Source organism: Anguilla anguilla, chromosome 2, assembly GCF_013347855.1.
Source record: "Anguilla anguilla isolate fAngAng1 chromosome 2, fAngAng1.pri, whole genome shotgun sequence".
Lineage (NCBI taxonomy): Eukaryota > Metazoa > Chordata > Actinopteri > Anguilliformes > Anguillidae > Anguilla > Anguilla anguilla.
The window spans coordinates 72,808,620-72,822,202 of NC_049202.1; the positions used below are offsets into that span (position 1 = coordinate 72,808,620).

Consider the following 13,583-nt stretch of genomic DNA (forward strand, 5'->3'; position numbering starts at 1 on the left):
CACGGCGCTATATTCTACTCAGGCCACCAGGGGGAGTCATCACGCGCTTAATGCACGGCATATATTTCATACCGTAATGTGCATACAGTGCATACCGGGTACTTGACCCATATTTCCCTTCAAAATGCTCCCACTACATTTTATGGAAATGATGCAACCGGCCTGCCGCCTTGCAAGTCCCGTCCTGATCCTTACAATCGCGGTCGGCTTTACCGCGATTGGTCAGAGGCAACTGCAATCGTGATAATCATTGGTCAGTGCGCACGTCCCTCAGGGCAGTTACCCGGAACATGTGGCACTAGAGAAAGGAGGCGGCCACGTTGACTGTCGGCTGCTAAGCGAGCGCCGTTTTGTTTCATTACAAAACCGAAGAGGAAGTAGGATTTTCACTAGCTGTTGAGTTGAGATATTTTCAGTTTTCCCCCCAATTGTAAGGTAAGTATTGCCACGGATGTGGGCCGCTTTTAGGTTGACTATGTCGCGTTAACCGCCGATTGTGACAGTTTAGCTAAGCTTAAATTTACACTGAATTGTTATATGATTTGACTGATCAAATGCGTATCTTTGATCAAGTAACAGTAAGCATCTTGTTATAGCTCGGTTGCTAAATACATTACAAAACCGTACTGTTCACTGGTACAATTTCACGGAACCTAACAAGACCAACAGATGTTTATTTATATGAATCAGTTGCATTTATTTAATTGGGAAATTCATGAATTGGCGTGCTTATTTATGTATGTCCATATACATAATCTTCAGTCGTGACGTGATCCACAATTATTGCTTCTTGGTGGTAATTACTAGCTAAAATTTATCAGAAAGAAACGCAGAAACGTGCCTACATTTGTCACGCAGCACTGCTGATGCATTTCAGAGTAAAGTCTGAATTTAATTTGGAGCTGCTGTTCAGTGACTCGTCCGGGTTTTGTTTACAGGGCAGCCAGATTCGCGCAATGAGCGTGGGGTTCATCGGTGCGGGGCAGCTGGCCCACGCGCTGGTGAAAGGATTCGCCGCCGCCGGTAAGACCATGACCGTGACCTACTTTTGACCTACTTTAAACCAGCCTCGGAGGTTGAGGCCCCTCCGGCCGTACAGAATTGAAGCTGTCGTGTGCTGCCTGCGGCTTAGTTTCCTATTGGCTTGTTCAGACCTCTTTCACACGGGGGACCTGCAAAATTGTCGGGTTCAGTCATAGCCACTGGTTAGGTGGGCTAGTTTCCCCCGTTACATTATATTGCATTACATTTATTTAGCAGACGCTTTTATCCTAAGCGACGTACGGAAGTGCATATCAACGTCATTGGAACAACTACAAAACACAGGTTCGATAAGGTAGAAATAGTCATTTTGTACAGTTATTCATAGCCAAGAACACAAAGCCCGGTTCGCACAGTGAACATTATGTTCATAATGGAGGACAAATGCAAACGAGGCAGCAGTTTGTCTGTAAAACTGAATTTTCTATATTACTGAACTATATTTCTATATTACTAAACTATATTTCTGAATAGGGTAATGGTTTTGGCCGAGGTGTAAATCCTACCAGCACAACACAGTTCAAGAGTGATAGTTTTTACAGAACTTACGGTGCCATCTTTAACCATTGCAGCTCAGCTATATATGATCCCAAATAGTTCATATAAGATAAACAATGGAAGCATAAAATATAAGCATAAAATAAAACAACTCAGAAAAAAATCAAAACGTATATGCTGAGCTGTTTTCAGGTAAAATGCATAGAAAATAATGATTTTAGCCAAGTTAAATAGCTACATATATCTTCCCTTGATATGTGGTGCTTGCCAGCTTGCTACATTGGGTTAAAGAAATACATTTTTTTTTAAACTGGAAGAGCCTGACACAGATGTTTACCAGGGAGGAGTATCGCACAGGGCACAAGCTATTCCTGAGGCAACGGTGAGAATTTTGTAATGGGGTTCTGACAATAGACAAAGCCTCGTCAAGCCAGGACAGTGACAGTGTCTATCCCGTTCGTGAACGGAATGTTCGGAGCACCCTCACAAAGTCACCGTGCAGCTCCAGCGTCTTCTCTCTGTGCTGTGTCTCTTTATGTGAGCGGGAGCTGTTGAGAGGGCCGACTGAGAAAAGTGGGCTCTTCGTTAAACTAATTGTGCCAGAAATTAAACCGTCTTGGGTAAGAACAGCAGAACCCTTTTGAGTGCTTTATGCGGGAACCTTGCTGCTTTCGATTTCCGCAGGTCTTACTAGGTCTCCTGACCTGGCAAATTGGGGGAACGTCTTGCATTCCGGGTCCAGTTCACACATGACACCAATATCTAAAATATCTAACATTTACGGGTTGAGATGCGTGTGTGAAAGGGGCTTAATTCTGACTAAAGAATGAAAACCTTTATTGCCCCGAAGGGAATTTTGCTTGCACACAATGAGCGATACAGCAAACGTATAACAAAGTAACAATGACAGACAGTAATCACAAACAAGTCATCACAAACAAGTAAACTAATGCAGCATACATAAATCCCACAATGTTTTGATGTGATTATCTCTCGTGATTATCTCTCTCTCTCTCCCTCCCCCCCTCTCTCTTCCTCTCTCTCTTCCTCCCTCCCTCCCCCCCTCTCTCCCCCCTCTCTCTCTCTCTCTCTCGTAGGTGTGATTGCCACCCACAGGATCACAGCCAGTTCTCCAGACACGGATCTCCCGACGGTGTCTGGGCTGAGGGTGAGTACCTGCCCGGGACGTCCCATTGGCAGGCACCGCTGGGCAGGGGGGCACAGTTTCTCCCTAAATCTCGAAGACTGACATCTCTTGCCTTTAACCACCCCCCCCCCCACACCCCGACCCCGGTGCAGAAAATGGGGGTGAATTTCACCACCAGCAACAAGGAGACGGCCAATAAGAGCGACGTGCTGTTCCTGGCGGTCAAGCCGCACATCATCCCCTTCGTGCTGGACGAGATCGGGCCCGACATCGAGGACCGCCACCTCATCGTGTCCTGCGCCGCCGGCGTCACCATCAGCTCCATCGAGAAGGTGCGTCCTGCTCGCGCCCCGCCCCTCTGCTGCTCGCCCCGCCCCCCCACTGCTCGCCCCGCCCCTCTGCTACTCGCCCCGCCCCCTGCTGCTCGCCCCGCCCCCCCGCTGCTCGCCCCGCCCCTCTGCTACTCGCCCCGCCCCCCTGCTGCTCGCCCCGCCCCTCTGCTACTCGCCCCGCCCCTCTGCTGCTCGCCCCGCCCCTCTGCTACTCGCCCCGCCCCTCTGCTGCTCGCCCCGCCCCTCTGCTACTCGCCCCGCCCCCCTCTGCTGCTCGCCTCGCCCCCCCACTGCTCGCCCCGCCCCCCTGCTACTCGCCCAGCCCCCCCGCGGCTTGCCCCCCCCCCCGCTGCTCGCCCCGCCCCTCTGCTACTCGCCCCGCCCCTCTGCTACTTGCCCCGCCCCTCTACTGCTCACCTGAGTCTGTTTCAGAATGCAGGTGTGTCAGTGCTCACCTGTGTCTGTTTCAGAGTGCAGGTGTGTCAGTGTGCTCACCTGTGTCTGTTTCAGAGTGCAGGTGTGTCAGTGTGCTCACCTGTGTCTGTTTCAGAGTGCAGGTGTGTCAGTGCTCACCTGTGTCTGTTTCAGAGTGCAGGTGTGTCAGTGTGCTCACCTGAGTCTGTTTCAGAGTGCAGGTGTGTCAGTGCTCACCTGAGTCTGTTTCAGAGTGCAGGTGTGTCAGTGCTCACCTGTGTCTGTTTCAGAGTGCAGGTGTGTCAGTGCTCACCTGAGTCTGTTTCAGAGTGCAGGTGTGTCAGTGCTCACCTGTGTCTGTTTCTGAGTGCAGGTGTGTCAGTGCTCACCTGTGTCTGTTTCAGAGTGCAGGTGTGTGTGTGCTCATCTGTGTCTGTTTCAGAGTGCAGGTGTGTGTGTGCTCATCTGTGTCTGTTTCAGAGTGCAGGTGTGTCTGTGCTCACCTGTGTCTGTTTCGGAGTGTAGGTCAGGTGTTTGTTGGTAGTTTTCTGACCATGGTTTTTTTCAGGTGCTCTATGTTCAGTTCCTGTTTAAATGTAGTAGGTCCTGTTTTTTTAGGATGGAGAAAAAGTCCCTTTCATTTGCATGGAGTTGAGCAGAGGGGGTCTGTTTGAGAGAAAGTGCAGACAAAGCAGATCATCTCTATTCAGACCCCAGGGTTCCCCCCTCTGGCTGTCTCTCTCCTCTTCCCCTCTATCCCTCTGTCCCTATCTCCCTTTTCTCTCCCTCTCATTTCTCCCCTCTCACCTTCCTCTCTTCTGTCCCTCTTTTCTCTCTACCTCTTCCCTTCTTCATTCATTCTCTCATTCCCCCTCCCTATCTTCCACCCCTCTCCATCTCTTAATTCCTCTCTCTCCCCACTCCCCCTCCCTCTGTCTCTGTTTCCTGCACCCTCTCTCCCCGCTCCCCCTCTCTTCCTTTCTCTTCCCCCGCTCCCCCTCTTTTCCTTTCTCTTCCCCGCTCCCCCTCTTTTCCTTTCTCTTCCCCACTCCCCCCCTCTTCCTTTCTCTTCCCCCACTCCCCCTCCTTCCCTCTCTCACTGCTCCCTCTCCCTTTCCCTCCCGCCCCTCTCTCTCTCACTGCTCCCCCTCCCTTTCACCCGCCACTCCCCCTCCCTCTCTCTCTCTCCCTCTGTCTCCTGCTCCCTCTCTCTCTCTCTCTCTCACTGCTCCCCCTCCCTTTCCCCCCCGCTCCCCCTCCCTCTCTCCCTCTGTAACCCCTAACTCCCCACCCCCTCCTAACCACCGCCCCCTCTCTCCCCTCTGGTCCAATGGCAGAAGCTGCTGCAGTACCGCCCGGCCCCCAAGGTGATGCGGTGTATGACGAACACGCCGGTGGTGGTGCGGGAGGGGGCCACGGTCTACGCCACGGGCACGCACGCCGAGGTGGAGGACGGCCGGCTGCTGGAGCAGCTCATGGCCAGCGTGGGCTTCTGCACGGAGGTGGAGGAGGACCTGATCGACGCCGTCACCGGCCTGAGCGGCAGCGGCCCCGCCTACGTAAGCCCCGCCCACCCCGGGGGGGTCAAGGGTCGCTCCCGTTGCAGTTATATAAATCCCGCACTGTGTGTTGCTGGTGTTCGTGTGCGTGGTGTTGACATGTGTGTGTTGTTGAAGTTGCGTGTTGCTGACGTGTGCGTGTTGTTGACGTGTGTGTTGTTGACGTGTGTGTTGTTGATGCGTGTGCGTGTTGTTGAAGTTGCGTGTTGTTGACGTGCGTGTTGTTGACGTTGCGTGTTGTTGACGTTGCGTGTTGTTGATGCGTGTGCGTGTTGTTGACGTGTGCGTGATCTTAACGTGTGAGTGTTGTTGACGTGTGCGTGTTGTTGATGCGTGTGCGTGTTGTTGACGTGTGCGTGTTGTTGACGTGTGCGTGATCTTAACGTGTGCGTGTTTTTGACGTGTGCGTGATCTTAACGTGTGCGTGTTGTTGACGTGTGTGTGTTGAAGTTGCGCGTTGCTGACGTGTGCGTGTTGTTGACGTGTGTGTTGTTGATGCGTGTGCGTGTTGTTGAAGTTGCGTGTTGTTGACGTTGCGTGTTGTTGACGTTGCGTGTTGTTGACGTGTGCGTGTTGTTGATGCGTGTGCGTGTTGTTGACGTGTGCGTGATCTTAACGTGTGCGTGTTGTTGACGTGTGTGTGTTGAAGTTGCGCGTTGCTGACGTGTGCGTGTTGTTGACGTTGCGTGTTGTTGACGTGTGCGTGTTGTTGATGCGTGCGTGATCTTAACGTGTGAGTGTTGTTGACGTGTGCATGTTGACGTGTGCGTGTTGTTGATGCGTGTGCGTGTTGACGTGTGCGTGATCTTAACGTGTGCGTGTTGTTGACGTGTGCGTGATCTTAACGTGTGCGTGTTGTTGACGTGTGCGTGTTGCTGATGTTGCGTGTTGCTGACGTGTGCGCGTTGACGTGTGCGCATTGTTGACGTGTGCGTGTTGACGTGTGCGTGATCTTAACGTGTGCGTGTTGACGTGTGCGTGATCTTAACGTGTGCGTGTTGTTGACGTGTGTATGATCTTAACGTGTGCGTGTTGTTGATGTGTCTTTGCAGGCATTCACAGCGCTGGACGCTCTGGCGGATGGTGGGGTGAAGATGGGGTTGCCACGGAGACTGGCGGTCAGGCTGGGAGCACAAGCCCTGCTGGTCAGTCACCCCTCTGTACCCCCCCCACCCCCCCCACGCACCCACCCCCTCCTCATCCTGTACAGTTCCGTTCTATCGCTCTCACTCTGTCCATGCCCTCCGTCCCAATCCCCCATTCTCCCTCATACTCCTGTCCCTTCGCACCCCTGTCTCTCTGTCCATTATCATAGGCAGGGTGTGTTCATTATCTGTCGTCTCCTTAGCAGCCACCATAGCTTAGCTTATTTGTACATTAATATTCATATGCATACGTCTGTACATATTTAATAACCTGAGCTGTACCTCTGTAGCAGGGCAACAGCATTGGCCTGATTAGGATTTGAACCTGCAACCTGCTGGTATTCCCCCTCCACCCCCACCCCCCCCTCCCCGCAGGGTGCAGCGAAGATGCTGCTGGACTCAGAGCAGCACCCGGGCCAGCTGAAGGACAACGTGTGCTCACCAGGGGGCGCCACCATCCACGCCCTGCACGTCCTGGAGAGCGGCGGCTTCCGCAGCCTGCTGATCAACGCCGTGGAGGCGTCCTGCATCAGGACCAGGTGCGCTCAGGGTCCGCCCCCATTCCCCCCCACCCCCCCCGTCCCGCCGTGGAGGCGTCCTGGTGCCTCAGGTGCGCTCAGGCTCCGCCCCCATTCCACCCCCCCCACCACCGCACTGCCGCCACGCTCCCGCACGTCAGGGGCCCCCCCACGGTTTAGGGCAGGCGCTGAGGCCTGCCCACGGACCCGTCTGGCTGCACCGAGCGAGGGCAGGAGAGCGGGTCTCCCGCAGTGTGGCGACGCTGCAGCAAACGCACGAATGAACATCGACCGCCCGTGAACGTCAATCCCTCGCGCTGCCATGCCGTGCTTTGGACAGTAGAGGGCGGTACTGGCCGGTGAGACAGTGATTAAGCGGAGGAGAGAGAGGTTCGGCGCTCCGGTCTGAGATGTGCACTCCCGGACTCCGCTGCTTTCCCTCAGTTTGCCGTTTTCTCGCGGCGCTCTGGTAGTCTGCTCGACTGGGCGCCCCTTTCATGGGCAAATACCATACCAACTTACTAGTGTTTTATTTGATTTTATTTATTTTTTGCTTAGTTTCTGAGTGTGTATTTTAGTTTTTTCTTTCTCTCACCCTCCCCCTCTCTCTCTCTCTCTCTCTCTTCCTCCCCCCTCCCCCCACTCTCTCTCTCCCTCCCCTCACTCTCTCCCTCCCTCTCTCTCTGCCCCCTCTCTCCCCCCCCTCTCCCTCCCCTCCCGCTCTCTCTGCCCCCTCTCCCCGCCCCCCCCTCCCCCCCTCTCTCTCAGGGAGTTGCAGTTCCTGGCTGACCAGGAGAAGATCTCTCCAGCCGCCATTAAGAAGACGACGCTGGACAAGGTGCTGCAGCAGCCGGGCGTGGCCGGGACGGGGGTGGGGCCTAAGGGCTCCGTCAACATGTTCAACAGCAAGCGCCCTGGGATAAAGAAGAACTGAGCACACACACATACAGACACACACATACACACACACATACACACGCACTATACACACTCTCACACACACGCACACTATACACACTCTCACACACACACACGCTATACATACACACACATACAGACACACACACACTATACACACTCTCACACACACACACGCTATACATACACACACACATACAGACACACACACACACACACACACACTATACACACATACACGCACACTATACACACACACGCAAGTGCACACACACACACTATACATACACTCACACACACACTATACATGCATACACAGACACACACAGACGCATGTACACACACACTGACCCTGCAAAGAAACAGAAGTGCTTTAGCTGCGAACCGGCCCTCCCCTGTTCTCTCTCTCTCTCACTAGGGACAGTCTGCTCAGACGAACTCTTACATACGGACTGGTGTCCGAGGAGCTTTGGCATCAGCACGTCTGCGTTTTACGCCCGTGTAAGCTCCGTGCGCATATTGTAGACGGAGCGTGCGCATATTGTAGACGGAGCGTGCGCGTGTGACTGAAAGCTATCGTTTTGTGTCCGTTTCCGTCACCCAGCGCTTTGGTCCCGTTAGGTAGAGCATCAAGTCCCCCCGGGTTCTGAATGTGTGTCTATTACATCTCTATTTCCTACTCTCTTCCAGGGACGTTACAGGTGACATTAGAGCTAGTTCTACTGCCCTAACCAGGGATTGGATTTCTTCCTGATTTTTTTTTTTACCTGATCAGGAAAAACTTTTTTTTTGTTAGTTTTGAGAGGCCCTAAATGTCTGTGGGTGGCATTGGTATTGCTCCGGCTGTTTTGCTGTCAGAGCGCTGAAGCTCTTGTGTGTGTACGTGTACGTTTGTGTACATTTGTGTACATGTGTTTGTGTGCGTGTGTGTGTACATGAGACATTTAGGGCCTGAAAATCAGTCTTTCCTGTAATCGGGGAAAAATCAAGTCCCTGAAAATCAGTTGCAAAACCCAGTTAGAACTGAGAATCGGTTACAAACCTGACCTGCCAGGCCCTGCCCACAGCTGCCTTGCCAGTCACTTCGCATCACTTGCTGTTACAGACTTCCTGTTGAGATGAATGTCAGCTTTATGATGTCACAGAACAGACTTGACTTTCTGACAGCTGGACCTATTTCTCCAGAGTTGTCTTTGACATCAGTGGAAAAAAATTGACAAATTTTCTGCCGTCATGTTTTCAGAAAACTGGCCTGCAGTTTGGTATATCATTTCATGAATACATTTTCTTTGTGTATGTATGCTTTTGGAGAGTCTTCCTCAGGCTGCACAGTTTCTGCTGCAGTTGGTATACGTCAAGAAAACGACTGTCCAGCTTTAACAAATGTAATTTCTTTTTTTCTGTTGTTGTATGAATTAGCCGTGCAGTAGGAACGTGGCCCCGTCAGGTAGAGCATCAGATCTTCTCAAATTGACAGCGTACAACACATCCGTCAGTGTTTTTTATTTTTTTATTTTTGTACAAGTAACCCTTTTTCTTTTTGTCTGGGCACAGACTGAACTGTTTTTTATTTATTTGTTTGTGAAAGCCCCATCCATATATTCTCAGATTTTTGGTCAGTTTCTTTTTTCCATTTGGTTCTTTTACAATCAGTACCTTGTGGCAGAACACAGTGAAGATGAATCCCTTGACCACCGATTCTCGGTCCTGTAAAAACATGTAGGGGACGTTATTAAAAGCTGCTAACCCCCTAAATTGAGGTGCTTCGGATTTTTTAAACGCTGAATGCCTGCTGGGGTCGATGCCCTGCCTCTGAAATATGTACTTATTTATTTATTTATTCATTATTGCTGAGCTTGTCTTGGGCATCACGTGTTCCAGAATGTTTACATTTGAAAATTTGTATTTAACTAATTCTCTTAACGAGCGATTCATAAACACAGTTTATGATAATGTGAGATGAACACTGGTATAGACAGGTGTAGGGTTTGATTAGCCTTTAGGTAAGGGATTAGGGTTTGATATTAGACTGTAGATAAGGGTTTAGGGTTTGATATTAGACTAGATAAGGGGTGTAATGTTTGATATTAGACTGTAGATAAGAGTGTAGGTTTTCATATTAGACTGTAGATAAGGGGTGTATGGTTTCATATTAGACTGTAGGTAAGGGATTAGGGTTTCATATTAGACTGTAGATAAGGGTTTAGGGTTTGATATTAGACTAGATAAGGGGTGTAATGTTTGATATTAGACTGTAGATAAGGGTTTAGGGTTTGATATTAGACTAGATAAGGGGTGTAATGTTTCATATTAGACTGTAGATAAGGGTTTAGGGTTTGATATTAGACTAGATAAGGGGTGTAATGTTTGATATTAGACTGTAGATAAGAGTGTAGGTTTTTATATTAGAATGTAGATAAGGGGTGTAGTGTTTGATATTAGACTGTAGATAAGGGGTGTAGGGTTTGATATTAGCCTATAGGTAGGGGATTATAGTTTGATATTTGACTAGATAAGGGTGTACGGTTTCATATTAGACTAGATAAGAGGTGTATGGTTTCATATTAAACTGTAGATAAGGGTTTAGGTTTTTATATTAGAATGTAGATAAGGGGTGTAGTGTTTGATATTAGACTGTAGATAAGGGGTGTAGGGTTTGATATTAGCCTATAGGTAGGGGATTATAGTTTGATATTTGACTAGATAAGGGTGTACGGTTTCATATTAGACTAGATAAGAGGTGTATGGTTTCATATTAAACTGTAGATAAGGGTTTAGGATTTGATGTTAGACTAGATAAGGGTGTAGGGTTTGATATTATCCTGTTGATAATGGTGTTGTGGTTGGGATTATTACCTGTAGGGTTAGGGTTGGGATTATGACCTGTAGGGTTGCGGTTGGGATTATTGCCTGTAGGGTTGTGGTTGGGATTATTACCTGTAGGGTTGCAGTTGGGATTATTGCCTGTAGGGTTAGGGTTGGGATTATTACCTGTAGGGTTGCGGTTGGGATTATTACCTGTAGGGTTGCGGTTGGGATTATTGCCTGTAGGGTTAGGGTTTGGATTATTACCTGTAGGGTTAGGGTTAGGATTATTACCTGTAGGGTTAGGGTTAGGACTATTACCTGTAGGGTTAGGGTTGGGATTATTGCCTGTAGGGTTATTGTTGGGATTATTACCTGTTGGGTTGCGGTTGGGATTATTACCTGTAGGGTAAGGGTTCGGATTATTACCTGTAGGGTTAGGGTTCAGATTATTACCTGTAGGGTTAGGGTTCAGATTATTGCCTGCAGGGTTGCGGTTGGGATTATTACCTGTAGGGTTAGGGTTCAGATTATTACCTGTAGGATTGCGGTTGGGATTATTACCTGTAGGGTTAGGGTTCAGATTATTACCTGTAGGGTTGCGGTTCGGATTATTACCTGTAGGGTTAGGGTTCAGATTATTACCTGTAGGGTTAGGGTTCAGATTATTGCCTGCAGGGTTGCGGTTCGGATTATTACCTGTAGGGTTAGGGTTCAGATTATTACCTGTAGGGTTGCTGTTGGGATTATTACCTGTAGGGTTAGGGTTCAGATTATTACCTGTAGGGTTGCGGTTCAGATTATTACCTGTAGGGTTAGGGTTCAGATTATTACCTGTAGGGTTGCTGTTGGGATTATTACCTGTAGGGTTAGGGTTGGGATTATTGCCTGTAGGGTTGCAGTTGGGATTATTGCCTGTAGGGTTAGGGTTGGGATTATTGCCTGTAGGGTTGCAGTTGGGATTATTGCCTGTAGGGTTGCTGTTGGGATTATTACCTGTAGGGTTAGGGTTCAGATTATTACCTGTAGGGTTGCTGTTGGGATTATTACCTGTAGGGTTAGGGTTCAGATTATTACCTGTAGGGTTGCGGTTCGGATTATTACCTGTAGGGTTAGGGTTCAGATTATTACCTGTAGGGTTGCTGTTGGGATTATTACCTGTAGGGTTAGGGTTGGGATTATTGCCTGTAGGGTTGCAGTTGGGATTATTGCCTGTAGGGTTAGGGTTGGGATTATTGCCTGTAGGGTTAGGGTTGGGATTATTACCTGTAGGGTTGCAGTTGGGATTATTACCTGTAGGGTTAGGGTTGGGATTATTACCTGTAGGGTTAGGGTTGGGATTATTGCCTGTAGGGTTAGGGTTGGGATTATTACCTGTAGGGTTGCAGTTGGGATTATTGCCTGTAGGGTTGCGGTTGGGATTATTGCCTGTAGGGTTGCGGTTGGGATTATTGCCTGCAGGGTTGCGGTTGGGATTTTTGTTAAACGGCGCTGGATGAGGACATGTGCAGGTCATAAAGGTGCCGCTTCAGCCCCAGGTTCAGACCTACAGTGTGCTGGTTATAAGGCCACCGCTGCAGTTACTGAAACTGGGCTGGTGCTGTCTGATTATCTACACACTGCGCCTAACCAGATGCACATTAGCCATGTATGCTAACGCAGGGCTACATAGGGCAGCAGTTTGGGCAAGTGCTAACATTATCTACACACTGGACCAAACCAGACGTGCATTACTCAGGTGTGCTAATGCAGCTACATAGGGCAGCCGTTTGGGTACTGCCCTTGTAAATCAGAGGTTGCGGGTTTGATTCCCAGATGCAGGCCACTGCAAAACTGTATTTCCTGTAGGTCTGTATTGTGTGTGTATTATGTTCCAATCACCTGGATTTGCTCATTAGCACAGTTCATCAGCCAGGAGGTGGAGCTAATTAGCGGAATCAGCTGGCTGAGTTCACGGGTGGAAGAAATGCATGGCGGGGCTTTTACTTTCTGACCCCTGGACCTTAGGCCACTGCCAGCTTCACACAGACGTGGGGACACGTCGCGGTTAGCCCCATAAAGTCATTAATGTCTGGTTGATTGATTACTTTATTTTTATCCTCCCTGCTTTTTTGTGTAGGATTCATTAAAGCGTTTACAGACTGCCTGTGGAGAGCAGGTGGGGGCCGTTAGGAAGGGGGGGGGGGGGGGCGGCATTTGATTTACAAACCACCACCACCCCACCCCCCCCTTCCACCCACCAAAAAAAGGTTGTAAAACATGAGTGTTTAAATCTCACTAAATGCCTTCATCTGCATAATTCAGCAGATGAAAATGTCTCCGTTTGCAAAGGGGAGTGAGAGAGAGAGGGAGGGAGAGAGAGAGAGAGAGGGAGGGAGAGGGAGAGAGAGAGAGAAGGATAGAGAGGGAGGGAGGGAGAGAGAGGGAGGGAGGGGGAGGGAGAGGGAGAGAGAGAGAGAAGGAGAGAGAGGGAGGGAGGGAGAGGGAGGGAGGCAGGGAGGGAGAGGGAGAGAGAGAGAGAAGGAGAGAGAGAGGGAGGGAGAGAGAGAGAGGGAGAGAGAGGGAGGGAGGGAGGGGTGTGCCAGGACGCCAGTTTCTCCATTTCCACCTGGGCGTAATGGAGTCCATGAATTAGTGATGAGTCGGTAATTGAATTCGCGAGGGACCTTTTCCGCGCTCCTGAAAGGCGGTCCCGCCGTTCGTCTCCCCCCGACGCCCGCGGACACCGCCGTGCCGCTCTGCCTCTCTCGCCGCGGACACCGCCGTGCCGCTCTGCCTCTCTCGCCGCGGACACCGCCGTGCCGCTCTGCCTCTCTCGCCGCGGACACCGCTGTGCCGCTCTGCTTCTCTCGCCGTGGACGGCGGGGAGGGCACCTGGAGGCAGAGAGAGGAGGGCACCCGGAGGCAGGGGAGGGCACCTGGAGGCAGAGAGAGGAGGGCACCCGGAGGCAGGGGAGGGCACCTGGAGGCAGAGAGGGGAGGGCACCCGGAGGCAGAGAGGGGAGGGCACCCGGAGGCAGGGGAGGGCACCTGGAGGCGGGGGGGGGGGACCTGGAGGCGGGGGGGGGGGGGACCCGGAGGCGGGGGGGAGGGCACCTGGAGGCGGGGGGGGGGGACCCGGAGGCGGGGGGGAGGGCACCTGGAGGCAGAGAGAGGAGGGCACCTGGAGGCAGGGGAGGGCACCTGGAGGCAGAGAGAGGAGGGCA

At 51.0% G+C, this 13,583-nt stretch overlaps 1 protein-coding gene across 1 annotated transcript; it reads left to right on the top strand.

The window, feature by feature from the left end:
* Positions 1-278: 278 nt before the first annotated feature.
* On the top strand, positions 279-7,669 carry pycr1b (pyrroline-5-carboxylate reductase 1b). The gene is made up of 8 exons (XM_035403126.1): positions 279-435; positions 939-1,023; positions 2,637-2,707; positions 2,839-3,018; positions 4,770-4,991; positions 6,044-6,136; positions 6,512-6,675; positions 7,423-7,669. The coding sequence occupies exons 2-8, from the start codon at positions 957-959 to the stop codon at positions 7,586-7,588; spliced, it is 963 nt and encodes a 320-aa protein (XP_035259017.1). The 5' UTR covers positions 279-435; positions 939-956; the 3' UTR covers positions 7,589-7,669.
* The last annotated feature ends 5,914 nt before the right edge of the window (positions 7,670-13,583 follow it).